Source organism: Hipposideros armiger, unplaced genomic scaffold, assembly GCF_001890085.2.
Source record: "Hipposideros armiger isolate ML-2016 unplaced genomic scaffold, ASM189008v1 scaffold_251, whole genome shotgun sequence".
Classification (NCBI taxonomy): Eukaryota; Metazoa; Chordata; class Mammalia; order Chiroptera; family Hipposideridae; genus Hipposideros; species Hipposideros armiger.
The window spans coordinates 2,287,871-2,303,257 of record NW_017731601.1 but is presented as its reverse complement, the minus strand read 5'-3'; the positions used below and the strand labels follow the sequence as shown (position 1 = coordinate 2,303,257).

Sequence of the window (15,387 nt, the reverse complement as noted above, 5' to 3'; positions counted from 1 at the left end):
TACTGACTTAGGCTTTCCACATCACCACTGAAAAAACATAGTAAATTCTATGAAGTTGTTCTATAATCAGGGTGAGCTTTTGTCTATTGGCAGAAATGTCCTAATTACACACAGAACTGTAATTATATTTATGGATTTATGGAATAGAGGCTGTGTGGTTAAGATGAAAATACTCATTTAAAAATAATGACGATTTAAAAAAAATAATTGAATTTTGAAACTTAGGAAATTCTTACTATTTATAAGTGTGCATTGTAGAAGTTTAGGAAATTCTCTGAAAACATCCCTTTTCAATATTTTGATTAATTTTTTCATTATTCTTTTTCTTAATGTAGATCTGATTCTTCCCCTTTGAATCTTTCTCACATGCCCAATGTCCCGCTCTTGCAACAACAGTCCAAAGGGAGGCTCGCTCAGCTTCTGTGCTGGGAAACGTGTAACAGGCGGCTCTCTGGGCTGGGGGCGTTGCTCTGATTGGCAGCCTTCGCTGAATTTTATAGCGTAAATACTTCCAACATGTCAGACTTCTAGGTGCTAACATGAAGTCACTGGACATGGAGCCATGGAAGAGGTGTGCACACTCAGCTCACACACGCCAAGTGCAAGCTGGGTTCAGCATGCCACTGGCTTTCCCATCTGTGCTCCTTCTGTCACGACTAAGGCTGAATCATGAATGGTTTTGCACATGGTGTTATTTTGTGTTTGGGATTACAGTGCAACAATTGTCAGATAGTCATGATAGTATTATTGTGAATTTCCAAACTTAGAAAACTGACTTAACGCATAACTACCTTTTTTCTTGACTTTCAGTTGGGTGCAAAGCTTTGGACATGAGGGGCTCGGATTATTACTAGACATTTTGGAAAGACTGATTAGTAGCAAAGTGTAAGTATTGCTAATTATTTTCAGTTAAGTGACATTTGCATGTCCTATTATAATTCTAACACTGATGTGTTTTGTGCCAACGCAGACAAGAAAAAGTTGTAAAGAAGAATCAGCACAAAGTCATCCAGTGTCTAAAGGCTTTGATGAATACACAGGTATGTGCATTGGTGACCGTATTGTAGTTTTTCTTCCCCAGTTTCTATAGAATTTTTAAGAATTAGAGTAGTGTTATAAAGAATTTGCACTAAAGTGATACACTGCTTTGATATGCTGTTTAGTATATAATGGAAAAAAGACTGAACTCTATTGATTTCCAGTTTTGAATGAGAACAGCTGTCCCAGCAGAGAAACGTGGAGATGAGCGGGTCTTCTTCTGGTGCTTAACTCCTCATGGGTAGATTAATCCTCTCTCCCTCCTTACCTCCCCCTCTCGCTGTTCCTCTCCCTCCCTTCCTACCCTCCTTTTTGTTCTCCCCTCTTCCTTCCTCCCTCCCTCTGTCTTAGTTTTCAAAACCATAGCATGAATCAGATTTGAAATTACACGTGATTATTAAGTGTGGGCTGCAGTAATATTTATTACCAAAGAATGAAGTTGGGAAGACTTATTTTTTATAGCCTAGGAATTTACATCTATAATGAAATGAGTGGAAACAGATGGAACAGGTTCCAGAAATGGAGCAGTGATGCCTAATACCAGTACTGCTGAGACCAAATGTAATATGGCAACTCTGCAGAGTTTGCGTGTTAAAGAGGATGCCTTAGAAGAGAGAAACACTTTAAGCCCTTTACCGAAGTTAGGTTTATCTGAAAGTGTTTCTTTTGTATTGTTAATTGCAGAAATTACTCTATGCCATGCCATGTCTTTAGCTGCAACATCCAAACACATCTGCCTCATGATGTGTGAGTAATGATAGGCAACATTTCCTCTCATGCTGTGTAGCAGCAACTAAAATACCTTTGGTGGGGTGATGATTTGTGTTTCATAGCAACACTCTCTACATTTCTGATTAATTTTATTTTTAATATTTTGCCTTATTCTCACTTTTAGAATAAATCTTTAGAGGACTACACACTTAAGTACCGGTACTTAAATTATTAACATTTTATATATATATATATATATATATATATATATATATATAAATGTAGCAAATACAGTTTTCTAATTATTTTGTCTAAATGAATTATTTATGTGTTTTTCAGCATTTTCTGGAGCTGACTTTTCTATTTTTAACCAATGAACTATTTTTCTCTTCCCTTTCCCCCTTCAATTAGATAAGATTTTCAGGGAAAACATCTGATGGAGACGTCACGAGTCCTTCTATTGTTCTATGAGAACTAGGCTTTAGATATTAAGTAGCTTTTTTATAGAATATATTCTAAGAATAACCGAATAAAGGAATAAGAAATTTCTCATAGGGAGAGGTCTTTCCATAAGGATAGAAAGTGAGAGTAGAGAAAACACAGGAACATTTTTTCAAACCATGGGTGCATGTGAATCATAATTTGAATTTGGGAAGAATATCATGGATAAAGTATGACGGTGTATGGAAGATACTATTCCTACTTGGTTGGAGCCTGAATTGGAGAGGGAGTAAACTTTTGTGTTTATAGTCTAATTAATGTAACTTATTCTCTGATAATAACATTGTGTCACTTGTAGTTTGTATATGTGAAGCTGAAATATACTGTTATTTGCATTTATTGTCATCACCTGTGCTGACAAGAATGAAAAATTGTTATTCATACATGGAATTGGTATTATACTGCCTGAAATTTTTAGTAAAAATTACACCCCCACCTCGCCCAACACTGGCTGATGGTTTTTCCTATTTCTCACTGTGTAGTCTTTACAAGAGTTCATTGAATGATGAACAGTACAGACTTTAAAAGTGCGGTCCCTTATTTTGTAGTAGAAGTTATTTATATAATTAATGAGCAAATATGTTACCATCTAAGTTAGACTAATATTTTTTAAATGGCAGAATATTGTGAATATTTCTTAGGAAGAAAATAAAAGTCAGGATGAAAAGTTGATTTAAATTCAAAAGTGATTGGAAGAGGGGTTTCATTTTGGTCAGTGAACTTTTTGTGGGTAGTTTGGAGGTGTACACCCCCAGCGAGCGTACTTTGATCCTGAAGTCAGCCCCTTCCCCACATCCTCTCTGCTACTGGGATTAAGTCACTGGGGAAGTCGTTCAGCACCAGTATTCGTGTCGTGTTGGGCATCCTATGCCAGGATTTAAGATATCAACATTTCCTACCTAATGCGTCTTCAGTGGCCTGAAATTCCGTCTATTAGGTAACAATAGGCCTCGCATAGAATGCAAACGGAACCTGCATCGGTCCTCATTTTAGAACACAGGAGTTTTCCGATAGCCCAGAGTGGGTCTTTGACATTCAGTAGAGAGACGTCCTGAGACCTTCCCAATTTTGTCACCACCTCTCTAACCTTATACGTAGCCTTCATTTCACGCACTTTCCATGCCAGCACTGGTAGGTTGACTATTTAGCTCACCGAGTCAGCGGTTTTTGTTTTGCTTTGTTTTGTTTTGTGGTTTAAATTATTGAATGAGAGCAATTTTACACAAGCAGGCAGCAATTCTGTCTTTAGTTCTAGAAGCTGAATAGTGGCAATCTGGCCTCATTCCAGACTTAAAATGAGCACTACAAATTTTTACATTAGCAAAATCAGAGAACACTGCCTATGATGGAGGTTTGGGGGGTGGTGGTGGTGGCGGGGGTCACAGGATAATGGTTAGAACCACGAGATCAGAGAATGCTGCTATTCACCCTTCACATGTGATGGTTTAGGGCTGGAGGGCTTGACAGAGAAGGTAGGTCGTGTCACTCGGAGGACATCAGAGGAAATTGGTGTGAGTTGCCCTGAGGGGCTGGAGGAGAGACAGGATTCTGAATGCAGAAGGGCAGGCACTGGCTCAGGATAGCCAGGCGGGTGGGGAAAGGGGGGGGGAGGCTATGCTGGAGGCAAGCTGTTCTCGTCCTCAGGTTTATTAGGACAGAGCCAGTCCTCTGGTACTTGATAATCCCTGACCAACTGACTTTTTCACTCGGATCTAAGTGGTGCTTTATAAGCCTCTGACAATTCCCTGGAACGATTATCTAGGCGTATTGCAGTCTTTGGCCCCATGCCTGCTTTTCCATTCTTTATTTGCAGGTATGAAACATGCCAGGCTGTCACAAAAGCAAACATTTCCTGGTCAGTTGCGCTGTCTCTGTAAACTTTTCCCTGTCACCAGTAAGACAGAGAAGCCCTTCCCCAGATCATACATGGACCCGTGACCCTCCTGCTTGTCCCTGTCCTTTGTACCTGTGTTCTGGACAGTGGTCTAAAGCAAATGCAGTATTTCAGCACAGTGTGAAGCCTTCGTTACATTAATGCCATTTACAGTAGAAAGTTATAAATAAAATTTCCTAGCATTAAACACATTTGGGTCTATGCCTGTTATAGATTCAACTTTGAGGCTTATAGCTAGTGCTAATTTTGAGTGGAGGCCATAGTTCATAGGTCTGTAATTGGGATTAGGCCCTCTTCATTGCCCAGTAGTAACAGTGATAACCAATTTCTCTTTAAAAGGATCTGGGATGCATGGTAGATAAATAGTAGTGTTTTCTTGCTTCTCTTCATTCTCTGTTATCTGTTGCTTGTCTTCCATAGCTTGTAAGCGGGCCCTAATAGATGTGTACATCCTTAAATCAAAGCACTAAGTCATTCATATAACTATTGGGTTGTCGGAAAAGTCATGACGCATTTTTGCAACGAAAAACATAGAAAACAGATGTCATGACTTTTCTGACAACCCCATACTTATCTTCTAATTGGATGTGACATCCCGGCAGTAGTAAACAAACTTTGTCCTTATCCCTTATCATCCCATTTTTATAATGTGTTTACAACTGCATTGTCTTTCTGATGATAAAATATCATTCCAATGAGAGTATTCCGGGGGTGCCAAAAAAATGTATACAAGTGGACACTTTAGTCATCGTTGCTCCAGCAGTAGTTCGCCGTAATCAGAAGTGTCTGGACACTGATGGTAACCACTTTCAGCACCTAGTGTAATTGCAGATGTCAAACGTGACTTGTATTCATCTTTTGTTATTGGTATATATTGAGTGTTACAATTTTAATAGTTTTCCTGTCGTAAAAAAATGTGCATACATTTTTTTGGCACACTCTGTGAACTCTCCTTATGACAGTTTCTATGTGGTGTGTGCCTAAATCATTCTTCAGCTTTGCCCATTGATGAGCTGAGTGTTACTGCCTGGGTCTACGCTGTATATATACTGTGGTTGCTTATGTATGTGGCTAGTCTGAATGGAGAGGGGCTGTAAGTGTAAAATACACACTGGATTTTGAATACTTAGGAAGAAGAAAAGTAAAATATCTCATCGATAATGTTTTCTTTTGATTATATGTTGAAATGGTAATATTTTGGATATGTGTGAATAACTGTTTTAAAATTAGTTTTGCTTAAAAATTTCACATTGCACATGTGGTTCACAATACATTTCTCTGGACCAGTGTGGATGTGTGCCCTTACTTGTGGTGTATCTCTTACCAACTCTCCTTCCTGAAGAAGAGCCTCTTGGCCTCAGGGTCGGTTTCACTGTCTGACTGTTCAGTTTGGGTGTTTCTGTTGGGAAATCTCAATATTTCTCAATACTTCTCTCTCTCCACTTGGCCACTTATCTGTATTAATAATTACTAGTCAATATTGTAGTAAAATCACCTTTGAGGGGTTATCTGCATTTGGTTGGTTCTCACAGTTCTTGATATAAAGTGTATATATACGTCTATGAATTTTTTTAAGGATGTTACACATTCTTTATACGTTTCAGCTTTTCTAGGTATAAAACTATATTATCCTATAAACACTTTTTAATAATTACATTTCTTTCAGGACACTTTTTAAAAATTTTTTTATTTTAAAGTAACTTACCATTTAATCTCTTCTTTCCAACACGTTGTAGTATGGCTTGGAAAGAATTATGAGTGAAGAGAGGAGTCTTTCTCTATTAGCCAAAGCCATGGACTCTGCGCACCCCAGCATGATGACAGATGCGGTTAAACTCCTCTCTGCAGTGTGCATTGTAGGGGAGGAAAGCATGTGAGTCTTCTCAACTTACTTCTCTAATTATGTAATGATTTCATCCACTGTGATTCATTTAATGTTTTCATTATCTATTCTATTTGAGACTAGAATATAAGGAAATAAAGTATACTTCAGCAACTGATTTAGATTCATACTGGCTGCACAGAAATGTTTAAGTAATGCTTAGTACTCTCAATCGATTTAGTAGTGATGGGCTAATATGTTTCTGTGAGAAACCGACTTCTTCGTCATTTATTTTGAACTGTTCTGAACTCAGACCCTAAGTAAAAATCCTAAGTGAAGACCTTGAAACATAATACAAATGGGTTCTGTTTCTTATGTGATTTTTTTTTTCCAGGTAGAATTAATTGAAACTGTAGGTCATGGATAGTCCCTCGTAAACGCAAATTCGTACTATTTGAAAATCGATAAGGGAGGTTCCGAAAGTGACATATGGACTAGCACTTTACTGCTTGAGGATGCATAGTTCTTGACCATAAAATATATACTAAAGCTTTAAACCTGGAAAGCATTATTCACATTTGTTAGGGATGTAACTAAAAGACTATTATATACATATTAAAATATATTTATAAAGATAAGCCTTTTTTCTTTTAAAGAAGATTAGGGGTTCTTATTATAAAATAGCATTTAAAACTTATTTAAAAATGTTCTTTTTTAAAAGTATAAAGATATAAAACTCAACAACCAGAAGAACAAACAGGAATCACCCTCTCATACAAGGGTCGGCAGGGCCGTGTCAGTGGGACCTGCTGCGCCCATTTGAAAATTGTCCTGGTGGTGATCCCACTGGAGCCAGGACTGTGGAGCTGCTCCATTTGGACCTCGGTGGGGGTCAACAGGCGCCACTCAGGCCTGGCCCTGTCCCCATATACACCTGAGTGTCTGTCTGTGGATGATGCTGTACCCTCTATAATCCCAACATGCAAAGCCAGGCGTCCGGCTCCAGCACTTTCCATGTTAAGGGCAGATTAATGAGGGTTCAGAAACCTGAGAGTGCGTTTAATGTGGACACAGAAGATACTTCCTGTGCTTCCCTCTCCCTTTCTTTCTCTCCTCCTCCTCGCTCTCCTTCCCTGCTCCTTCTCTCCCCTCCTCCCCTACTTCCTTTTTTCTCTTTCCCTTTCCTCTCCTTTCCACTCTCTTTCTTTATCCTCTTTTGCTTTTTTTCTCCTCTTCAACTTCCTCTTCCCATACTTCCATATTATTTTTATTATTTCTTGATTTAAGAATGTTCTCAAAATGAAGGAAATAACTTTTAGGACTACATGTCCATGTCCACAAAGTGTGTGAGCTTCTATAGCATGCGAGGTCCTGTTAACACAAGTTTTTTTTTTTTTTAAGGTGGAGCAAGTATAGTTCTTATGTGACTATTATTTTTTTTATCTGACTAAAACATCTTAGTACCACATATTTTTGGCTACCAGAACTTCGCTTATATTCTAGCGGAAGTCAAGTGTAGTGGGTAAGAGCATTTGTGTAACACCACTACACATACTCTGGTTTTAGATCTGTGATCTACCATTTAATAGATGTGAGACCTTGGAGAAGTTGCTTAACCTTTTTCTACCTCAGTTGCCTAATTTTAATATGGGATAATATTAATACCAACTTCTTAGAGTTATGTACATTAGAATGAGTTACTGTTTGTAAACTGGTTCAATCAGTCCCTGAGGAGTGCTGAGCACTGTATAAATACTTGATAAATAAACGTCATTATAGGGTAATTTTTAGGAATAAATAAATCAAAACGTGTAACATGCTTAGAACAGTGCTTGATGCATGCTGTTTACTCAGTAAGTTACTTTTAAGATGTTACTGGTTGCCTTGGAGTAGTGATTCCAGAGTTCAGTAGATCAGGCCATTGTATTTTGGCATTTGGGCTTTTTGCTGTTTGCAATTTCATTAATAATTTCAAATTTTCCAATAGCCTGGAAGAAGTTTTAGAAGCTTTAACGTCAGCTGGAGAAGAAAGAAAAATTGACAGATTTACAGCTATTGTGGAAGGCCTTCGGCACAATTCAGTTCAACTGCAAGTATGTTTCACGCGTATCTTACTATTGTTTTGTAACAGTTTTCTGACAGGTGTATATTTAACCCTATAGTATGAAACCCTGCATGCCATTTAGCATTTTATGGCATTTTTAATAGATGTGTAGAATTCTTTTTTTTTAATTTTTTGTTTTTTTATTGTTAGTTTCAGGGGTACAGAACAAAGCAATAGTTATCCTTTTCACCCTTCACACAGTAACAACCTCCTTCCCCCATCTACTGCTCCCCCTGATATCCTGCTTATCTATTACAATTCCATTGACTCCACTCCCACTCTCTACTCCACATCCCGTGACTATATGTACATATAATTATAGTTGACGTACATTATTATTCAATAGATGTGTAGAATTCTAATTTATACTATGTCATAACCTTATAGATGGAACTTGGTGTATACCTATGATTATTTCCATAGTTACTTTCCTAGAAGTTGACTGATTAGACTTCTCTTTAAATAAGATAATCATAGTCCCATTAATTGTTTATTTACATATTATTAAATTATGTAATTCTCATTAGTTGATTATTACAATTTTGAAGAAATTTTGTCAATTAAGTGAATTATGGCTTCACATTGTATTAGTTTTTATACCTGGAAAGGTGAGAGTTTACATGAGTAATAATGAGACCCAATGGATACTTACAGGGATTTTCACAAATACTGCAATGCTCCCTAACGGTCATGTTTAGACTTTAACACTATGGTATCCAAGCTGCATAACTAATATTCATTTAATTTCTCCTTAAGAAGAAAAAAAAAAGAGATGCGAGGTTTTATGCCTTTAATTATAGTTAAAATCATTCCTAATCAAATCTGAGTACATTTAAGGAAATATTGATAAAAATTTTTCTGACGAAAAAAATCAGAAAATGTTAGGGACTGTTAAATAAATTTGTTGTGATATTTCTGATGACAGCCTTTGAGTTGTTGTGATTTGCTTCTCTGGGCAGTAGGCAGGCGTGACGATCTGCGTATGTGGTCCCGTAGCGTGGGGCTAGGTCCTGGAGGCTCTGCAAAGAGCCAGACCGTCCTTCCTCAGCCCGGCGTGGCCGAGGGTCTGGGAGTGGGGTCGGGGATGCGTCGTCCACAGCGGACACAGAGCCTGCTCTTGCACTTGCTTGGTGTGCGAGGGGCTTCATACGTCATTACATACAAAATTCATACATATACCTTTTAGTTCATACACCCCTTCTCCTTTTTCATCTGTCCCCAGGTTTCCTATTCACCACAAGGCTAGTTAATTAAGACTAAACCGTAAAGAAACTTGGTAGAGGAAAGCTGAATTATGTGAATTTTCCTGCAGTACTCATGTTACTTTTTACATGTACAATATTTGTATCAATACCGGTAGATTACTAGATTAATTTTGGTTATTTATGCATCATATTAGAAATCATGTTTACTTTTTAAAACCTCATTTATGAACTTCATCCCCTAAATAGAGACTTTTTTATGTTAATATATACTTTTTGTATCTAACCACATACATGTTATAGGAGTGGAAGGTGTAGTGTCTTGTGCTGAAAGGAGTAGACTTCTCAGTCAGGTGGACTTGAATGTAAGTCCCAGCTGTTCACATCGTAGCTGTGTTACTCTGGATCACGTCCCAAACCTCTTCTATAGCTTGGTTTTCTCCGTTGTAAGATGGAGATAATATCAATACCTACTCATTGTTGTTGCAAGGATTACATAGGATAATGTGTTTAAAATTCTAAGGCAGTGCTTGGTTCAGTGGAGATTTTAAGTGATCTTTGTTTTTTTCAGGAACATTACCAGTATTGTTAGTAAAATTTGTATTTAACTATACTACCCATCAATTATACTCTTGACCTTTTATCCCAGAGTAATGAAAATTTATGTTCACACAAAACCAGATTTTTACAGCAGCTTTATTTGCCGCAGTTTCAAACTAGAAACAACGTAGATGTCCTTCAACAGGTGAATGGATAAACTGTTATACATCCGCAGCACAAAATACTATGCAGCAGCAAAATGGAATGAATCATCGATACATATAGCAAATTGTATGGATCTCCAGAGAATTAACCTGATTGAAAAATGTCAATTCTAGAAGGTTACACACTGTAAGATCCCATTTATATACTGTTCTTCAAGTAATTATATTCAAGTAAAAATTATAGAGATGGAGAACAGTTTAGTACTTTGGGATGGTGTCTGGAAAGGTGTTGATTTTAGCCATAAGTAGCAGGAGGGTGTCTTGTGCGGTTTAAAGAGTTCTGGTGTTTGAGTTTGGTGATGGTTATACAAATCAAACGTGATAAAATTGCATAGAACTGCACATGCACATGAGATTGAAGCTGGTATAATCTGAGCAAGCTCTGTGGAGTATACCAATTTCAATTTCCTGGTTTCGGTGTTGAGCTATGATTATGCCATATGGTACCACAGGGTGGAACTGTGTCAGGTGTCCTCAGGAGTCTACCTGTCCGTTTTTGTTGGTTTTTTTTTTTTTGTAACTTCCTATAAATATAGTACAATTATTTCAGAGGAAAAAGTTAAAAAAAATTTGTAAAACTGGGGTCCCAACTTCGTTTATAACAATCTTACATCACTTGACATTTTAAAGCTGTGAGGGAGGGATAAGGAACAGCTTGTTAAGAATGTAGCCAAGTTTTGTCTCCGTAAATGACATTTGCTCATTAACTAGAAAGTTTTGACTGTTGCAACCTTATAATTCTTGGTTGTTTGGCATATAATATGTTTTGGCTACTGAACATTAAGGTAAATCTATCTGATCTTTAAAAATTTTAATTATCTTATGAGCTTAAAGGAAAACTACATGAATTGAAAAATTCTTTGGTAAATTTAGTCATTTTTGTTATGGGTAGTTACTCTAATTTTACTGAAGATGCTGATACGGAGAAAAGATTTCTATAGTTAGGATATAGCTATATTTAGCTACTAATTATGTATATAAAATTCTCTGAAAGAGAATTATCAATTAAAATTTGAAATTAAGGTTATTTTATAGAAAACGTTAAGATTTGAAGAAATTAAATATATCTGTAAAGACTTGATATAGTTTTGAAATGATTTTTAATAGCTTTATTCAGATGAAGTTAACATTATATAGTTTATCCACTTTGAAGTGTATAGGTCAGTGTTTTTATGTGTATTCTCAGAGTTGTGCAAGTCATATCACTATTTGAGAACATTTTCATAATGCCCCTTAAAGACTCTCCTAATCCCTCAGCCTGTATAATACCCTTATTCCCCCAGCTCTAGGCAACCATTAATCTACTTGTATTTTCTGTCTCTATAGATTTTCTTATTCTGGACATATGATATAAATAAAATCGTACAATTTCTGGTCCTTTGTGACCGGCTTCATCCACTCAGCATACTATTTTCAGGGTTCATTCTTGTTCATAACATGTATCAGGACTTCCAATTTTTTTATTGCCGTATAATCTATTGTATGGATCTACTGCATTTTGCTTATCATTTGTCATTTGGTGGACATTTGGGTTGTTTCTATTTTCTAGCTATTATGAAAAATGCAGCATGGACACTTGTGGAGATGGTTTCCTTTCTAATGACAGCTTATTTGCCATATTTAGTGTAAGGGGATATGAGTGGAAAGTAGGGGACTAATAGCAACATCTTCCTTTAACAGTTATAGAAGTGATCTATTTGATTCAGTTCTTGAGAAATTTTTACCAAGATGTAGGTGGCTGGTCATATTTGCTTTAATGAAACTAATTGCCTTAGGTGTAAGAATTATATTTTCTTTCAGGGTTAGCAGGGTTAGTTTTTGAAGTCCTATAAACACTAAAATAAATTTCTGACATTCTTAAAGTTTAATTTTCATTGAGAAATAAAAGGTCATTGTAGCATAACATAAATTCATTTCTCATTTTTTTGATAAGTTCAGGTTAAATTTGCATGCTCTTGATGGAGAGTAGAAAATGGAAAGAATTGTGAATTTTCACTTCCCCTACTCAACTATTTTGTTGTGGGTTTTTACTCTTTAATTGAGGCTTTCCATTACTATGAATCCTAATGTGTGAAATCGCTAGGCGGTGACAAGCTTAAATTAAGAGAGGTCCCATTTTCTAGATAGCTAACCTGGGGGGAAAAAAAGTAAATAGATTCTGTTTTCTGGGATTGCTGATTGTGCACTATTTTGTTTAAGATAATCAAGCAGCACTTTAGTAATTCCTAAAAGTACTTTCCTCTTGGGGTGCTTCTGAATTTTCTACCAATAAAGTATATTTTAAAGATAGCTGGTTATCAATTTTCCCATAAAACTATTGCTCTAAGTGCCCATTTTAGTCTATTATCTATATAATTTGCATTTACTGAAATGTACTAGTCTGGGTGATAGTAGCAGATCACCAAATTAAAAGTAAAACTTGTTTGTTGTTGAGTAAATTAGAAACCAATTGTTTGCCTTTAAATTGGGGAAAAGGAGAGGTAGTAAATGAAAAAAAAAGAATTCATTATTTTATTGCAAAGTATATTTATAACAGTACATTAAAGGGGGGTTGTTAGATTTTTCTTGCGTCTGAAAATAATAATGAAGATAATTTGACTGCGTAGGATTCTGATAGAACGAGCATACTTCCACCACCCTGCAGCCCCCCACTCCATCCCTCCACCGATAGTGTAGTAAAAAAGTGAAGAGCTGAGTACCGGAAATAATTCAAAATCATTTTCAGGCCTTAGAGAGTCTTACTATCAGGAAAGGAAGTACAAGAAAAAATGTAAATATTGGATTATAATAAATGTATATTATTCTTTTTTCAAGTCTATCAGATGAGGTTTTCAGCTCCAAGCAACATAATCCTCTCTAGGTAATTTAAGCCAGACATGGTACTAGGTACCGGACAGAATATCCTGCTGGGTAGTGTGTAGCCAGAGCTAATGCAGAAGAGGAGGCGCTAGACCGCATCCAGGAATGTCCTCATGAACACCCTCCCGAAACTCGCCTCTGGTCAGCACCCGGGACTAAGGACAGTCAGCAGAGCTCCTGCCACCGCAGTAAACCTCCCTTCACAGGGTCCAGTCTTCATATATGTGGCTGTCCCCTCATGTTGGCTGGGTCTTCTTTAGGCAAAAAGGTTGGAATATGTGTAGGTGAACCAATCTCTGGTTCCTGCTACACTTTGGTGTTATCTGTTATTTTCATTTCTCCTCTCTTCCTTTTATTTTCCTTTCCACGTGTGTCCTCTTTTCTCACGTTAGAGCCAGACTTCGCTGCAGCATCAGAAGCATTATCTTGGTTTTGAAGAGTTTGTTGGAACTTTTGCTGCTGGTCGGTCACAGGGCTGATTGAATTGTGGTCGACTTTTGTCAGGAAAGAGGCCGGAGCCTGGGAGGCCTAGAGCTTTTTGAATAGATGTTTGGCTCTCCTTCTGTGTCTGTGTCCTCAGGCCTATAGTGACAGCATTCTGTGTCTCCCTGATCTAGTCCCCTTGGACTCATGGCTGGGGTATCAAGAACATGAATGGTCTACAATTTTATACCACTTGTAAACTCACAAGTGAGTCTGCCACAGGTTTATGGGTGCTGTCAGACGACACGGACTCTTAGGTCAAAAACAAAAGACTTTGTGAACCATAGCAGTAGCTCTAGTATCAGCTTTGCGTTAGCCCCAGTTTCCCGTTGCAGGGGGTTGTGTTCTAGGAGAGAAACCATGAGTTAGGGAATAGAACTTGAATGTCATGGGCAGCGGTAACTGATTTAGATCGGCTGTGATGAGATCTGTGTAATTTACCTCATAAAGTGTTTAATTAAGCCTGCGTGTCAGCAGGACTCTGAGCGGCAGTTTGAGACTAACCTGCAGTATTGACCTCAGCCGTGCCTTCCAGGTCTCGGATCCAGTCAGCTGAACAAATCCCATAGACCACCAAGGTTTACCTTAGGACACCAGGAGGCTTTCTTCTCAATTTTTTTTTATTGCTCTTTCCACATGGCCAGAGATATTAATTTAGGTACAGAATGATGTATTAGTGATTGCCTGGACTTCCCCTTGTCCAGTAAGGAGGAAGTCTAGGGCATTTCTTTCACCCAGAGCGATCTGGCCTGAGTGCCTTCCAGGGCTAATATGGTGTCACTGCTCACTTCAGCTAAAATGAGGGACTCGTTTCTTGCCACTTTTTCTAAGTGGGTGATTCTTATTGTAAGGGTACCTGCCTTCAGGGTACACATAAATAGTGACCAGCTTTCTCTCCAGGCGGCTCCCCAGAGTAACCAGGGAGAGCCTCAGTTTGGAGAGATCTCCCCGGTTATCTGAGGGCTGCACGGTATACTGGTAGTGTTTCCTAAATGCTGGACCATGGCTATGAATGGGGCTAAGGTTCAAGTCACGGTGTTTTTGAAGAGTGAGATAAGTTAATGCCTTGCTTCACCACACGATAATTAGTCTGGAAGGTACACATGGTGCTCCTGGAAGGAAAGTGTTCATTATAGTTGTTGGGTGTCCCCTCCGTGGGGACCTTGATCAGCTGGGGGGCTACTGAGTGACAGTGCTTTCAACATGGCCTCCCAGCTGGTTGATAAAATTTAGAATCCCCAGTGGCAATACTTGAGTCCAGTCCTTGGTTTTGGAGAGACTGTCTGCAGACATGGCAGAGATGGCAGGTGGTGCTGCAGAAGAGGAACTTGGAGCTTTGAGAGCCTGAAGTGTTTAGAATGGGCTGGAAGGATGCTGTCCTTTGCTCCAAGGGGACATGGTCTTCATCATACCGGACAGGAAGCACACCTGCCCTTTGCTCTAGAGAGAAGACACTGTGTCTGTCTTCTAAGGTTCCTGACTACGCAAACATTCAAGGTTATCAGTGCCTCTACTTAGAATACATGCAGACGTGCAAGAAACCACAGAAATCCTCTTACAACAGCGAGCAGACCCCTGAACCTCCTCAGGCCACCTTCCTTCAGTCTGATACCCCTGGTGTTGTTCCCATATATCCATTATACCTTGTGCACATTGAATGAAGTGAAACCTTCATTAATTAATTTTTGCTCATGTGACACCGTGGAGTATTTTCCCTACATTACTTACTAACTAAAGGGAAAACATGTTTTGCGAAGTTTCTTTATCAGAGAGGAGACTTTGTTTGTCAGAGAACAAACATGAATAAGGGGAGAGATGGGGAAGTTTCTTTCAGAGGGCAAAATTATTCTCTTGACTTGATGCTTCGAAAATCTGTAGCAACTTTAGTTTCTGAGCTTGCTCACTTAAATTATACTTAAACCCTTTTATTGAATTGCCTCCAGGTTTCCCAAAATTTGACTTAGTGCAGTACTCTTTAAATACTGATGGCTCGTTGGGTTTATGCTGTG

The 15,387-nt window shown here is 38.1% G+C and overlaps 1 protein-coding gene across 1 annotated transcript in view; it reads left to right on the top strand.

Moving 5' to 3' along the window:
• Positions 1–15,387, top strand: part of DIAPH3 (diaphanous related formin 3) — a 398,738-nt gene that overhangs the window by 37,368 nt on the left and 345,983 nt on the right. Inside the window, exons 2-5 of the mRNA XM_019655900.1 lie at positions 811–885; positions 971–1,040; positions 5,881–6,017; positions 7,954–8,059. Coding sequence (XP_019511445.1) covers positions 1,029–1,040; positions 5,881–6,017; positions 7,954–8,059 — 255 coding nt within the window. The 5' untranslated portion in view covers positions 811–885; positions 971–1,028. The remainder of the gene's footprint in view (positions 1–810; positions 886–970; positions 1,041–5,880; positions 6,018–7,953; positions 8,060–15,387) is intronic.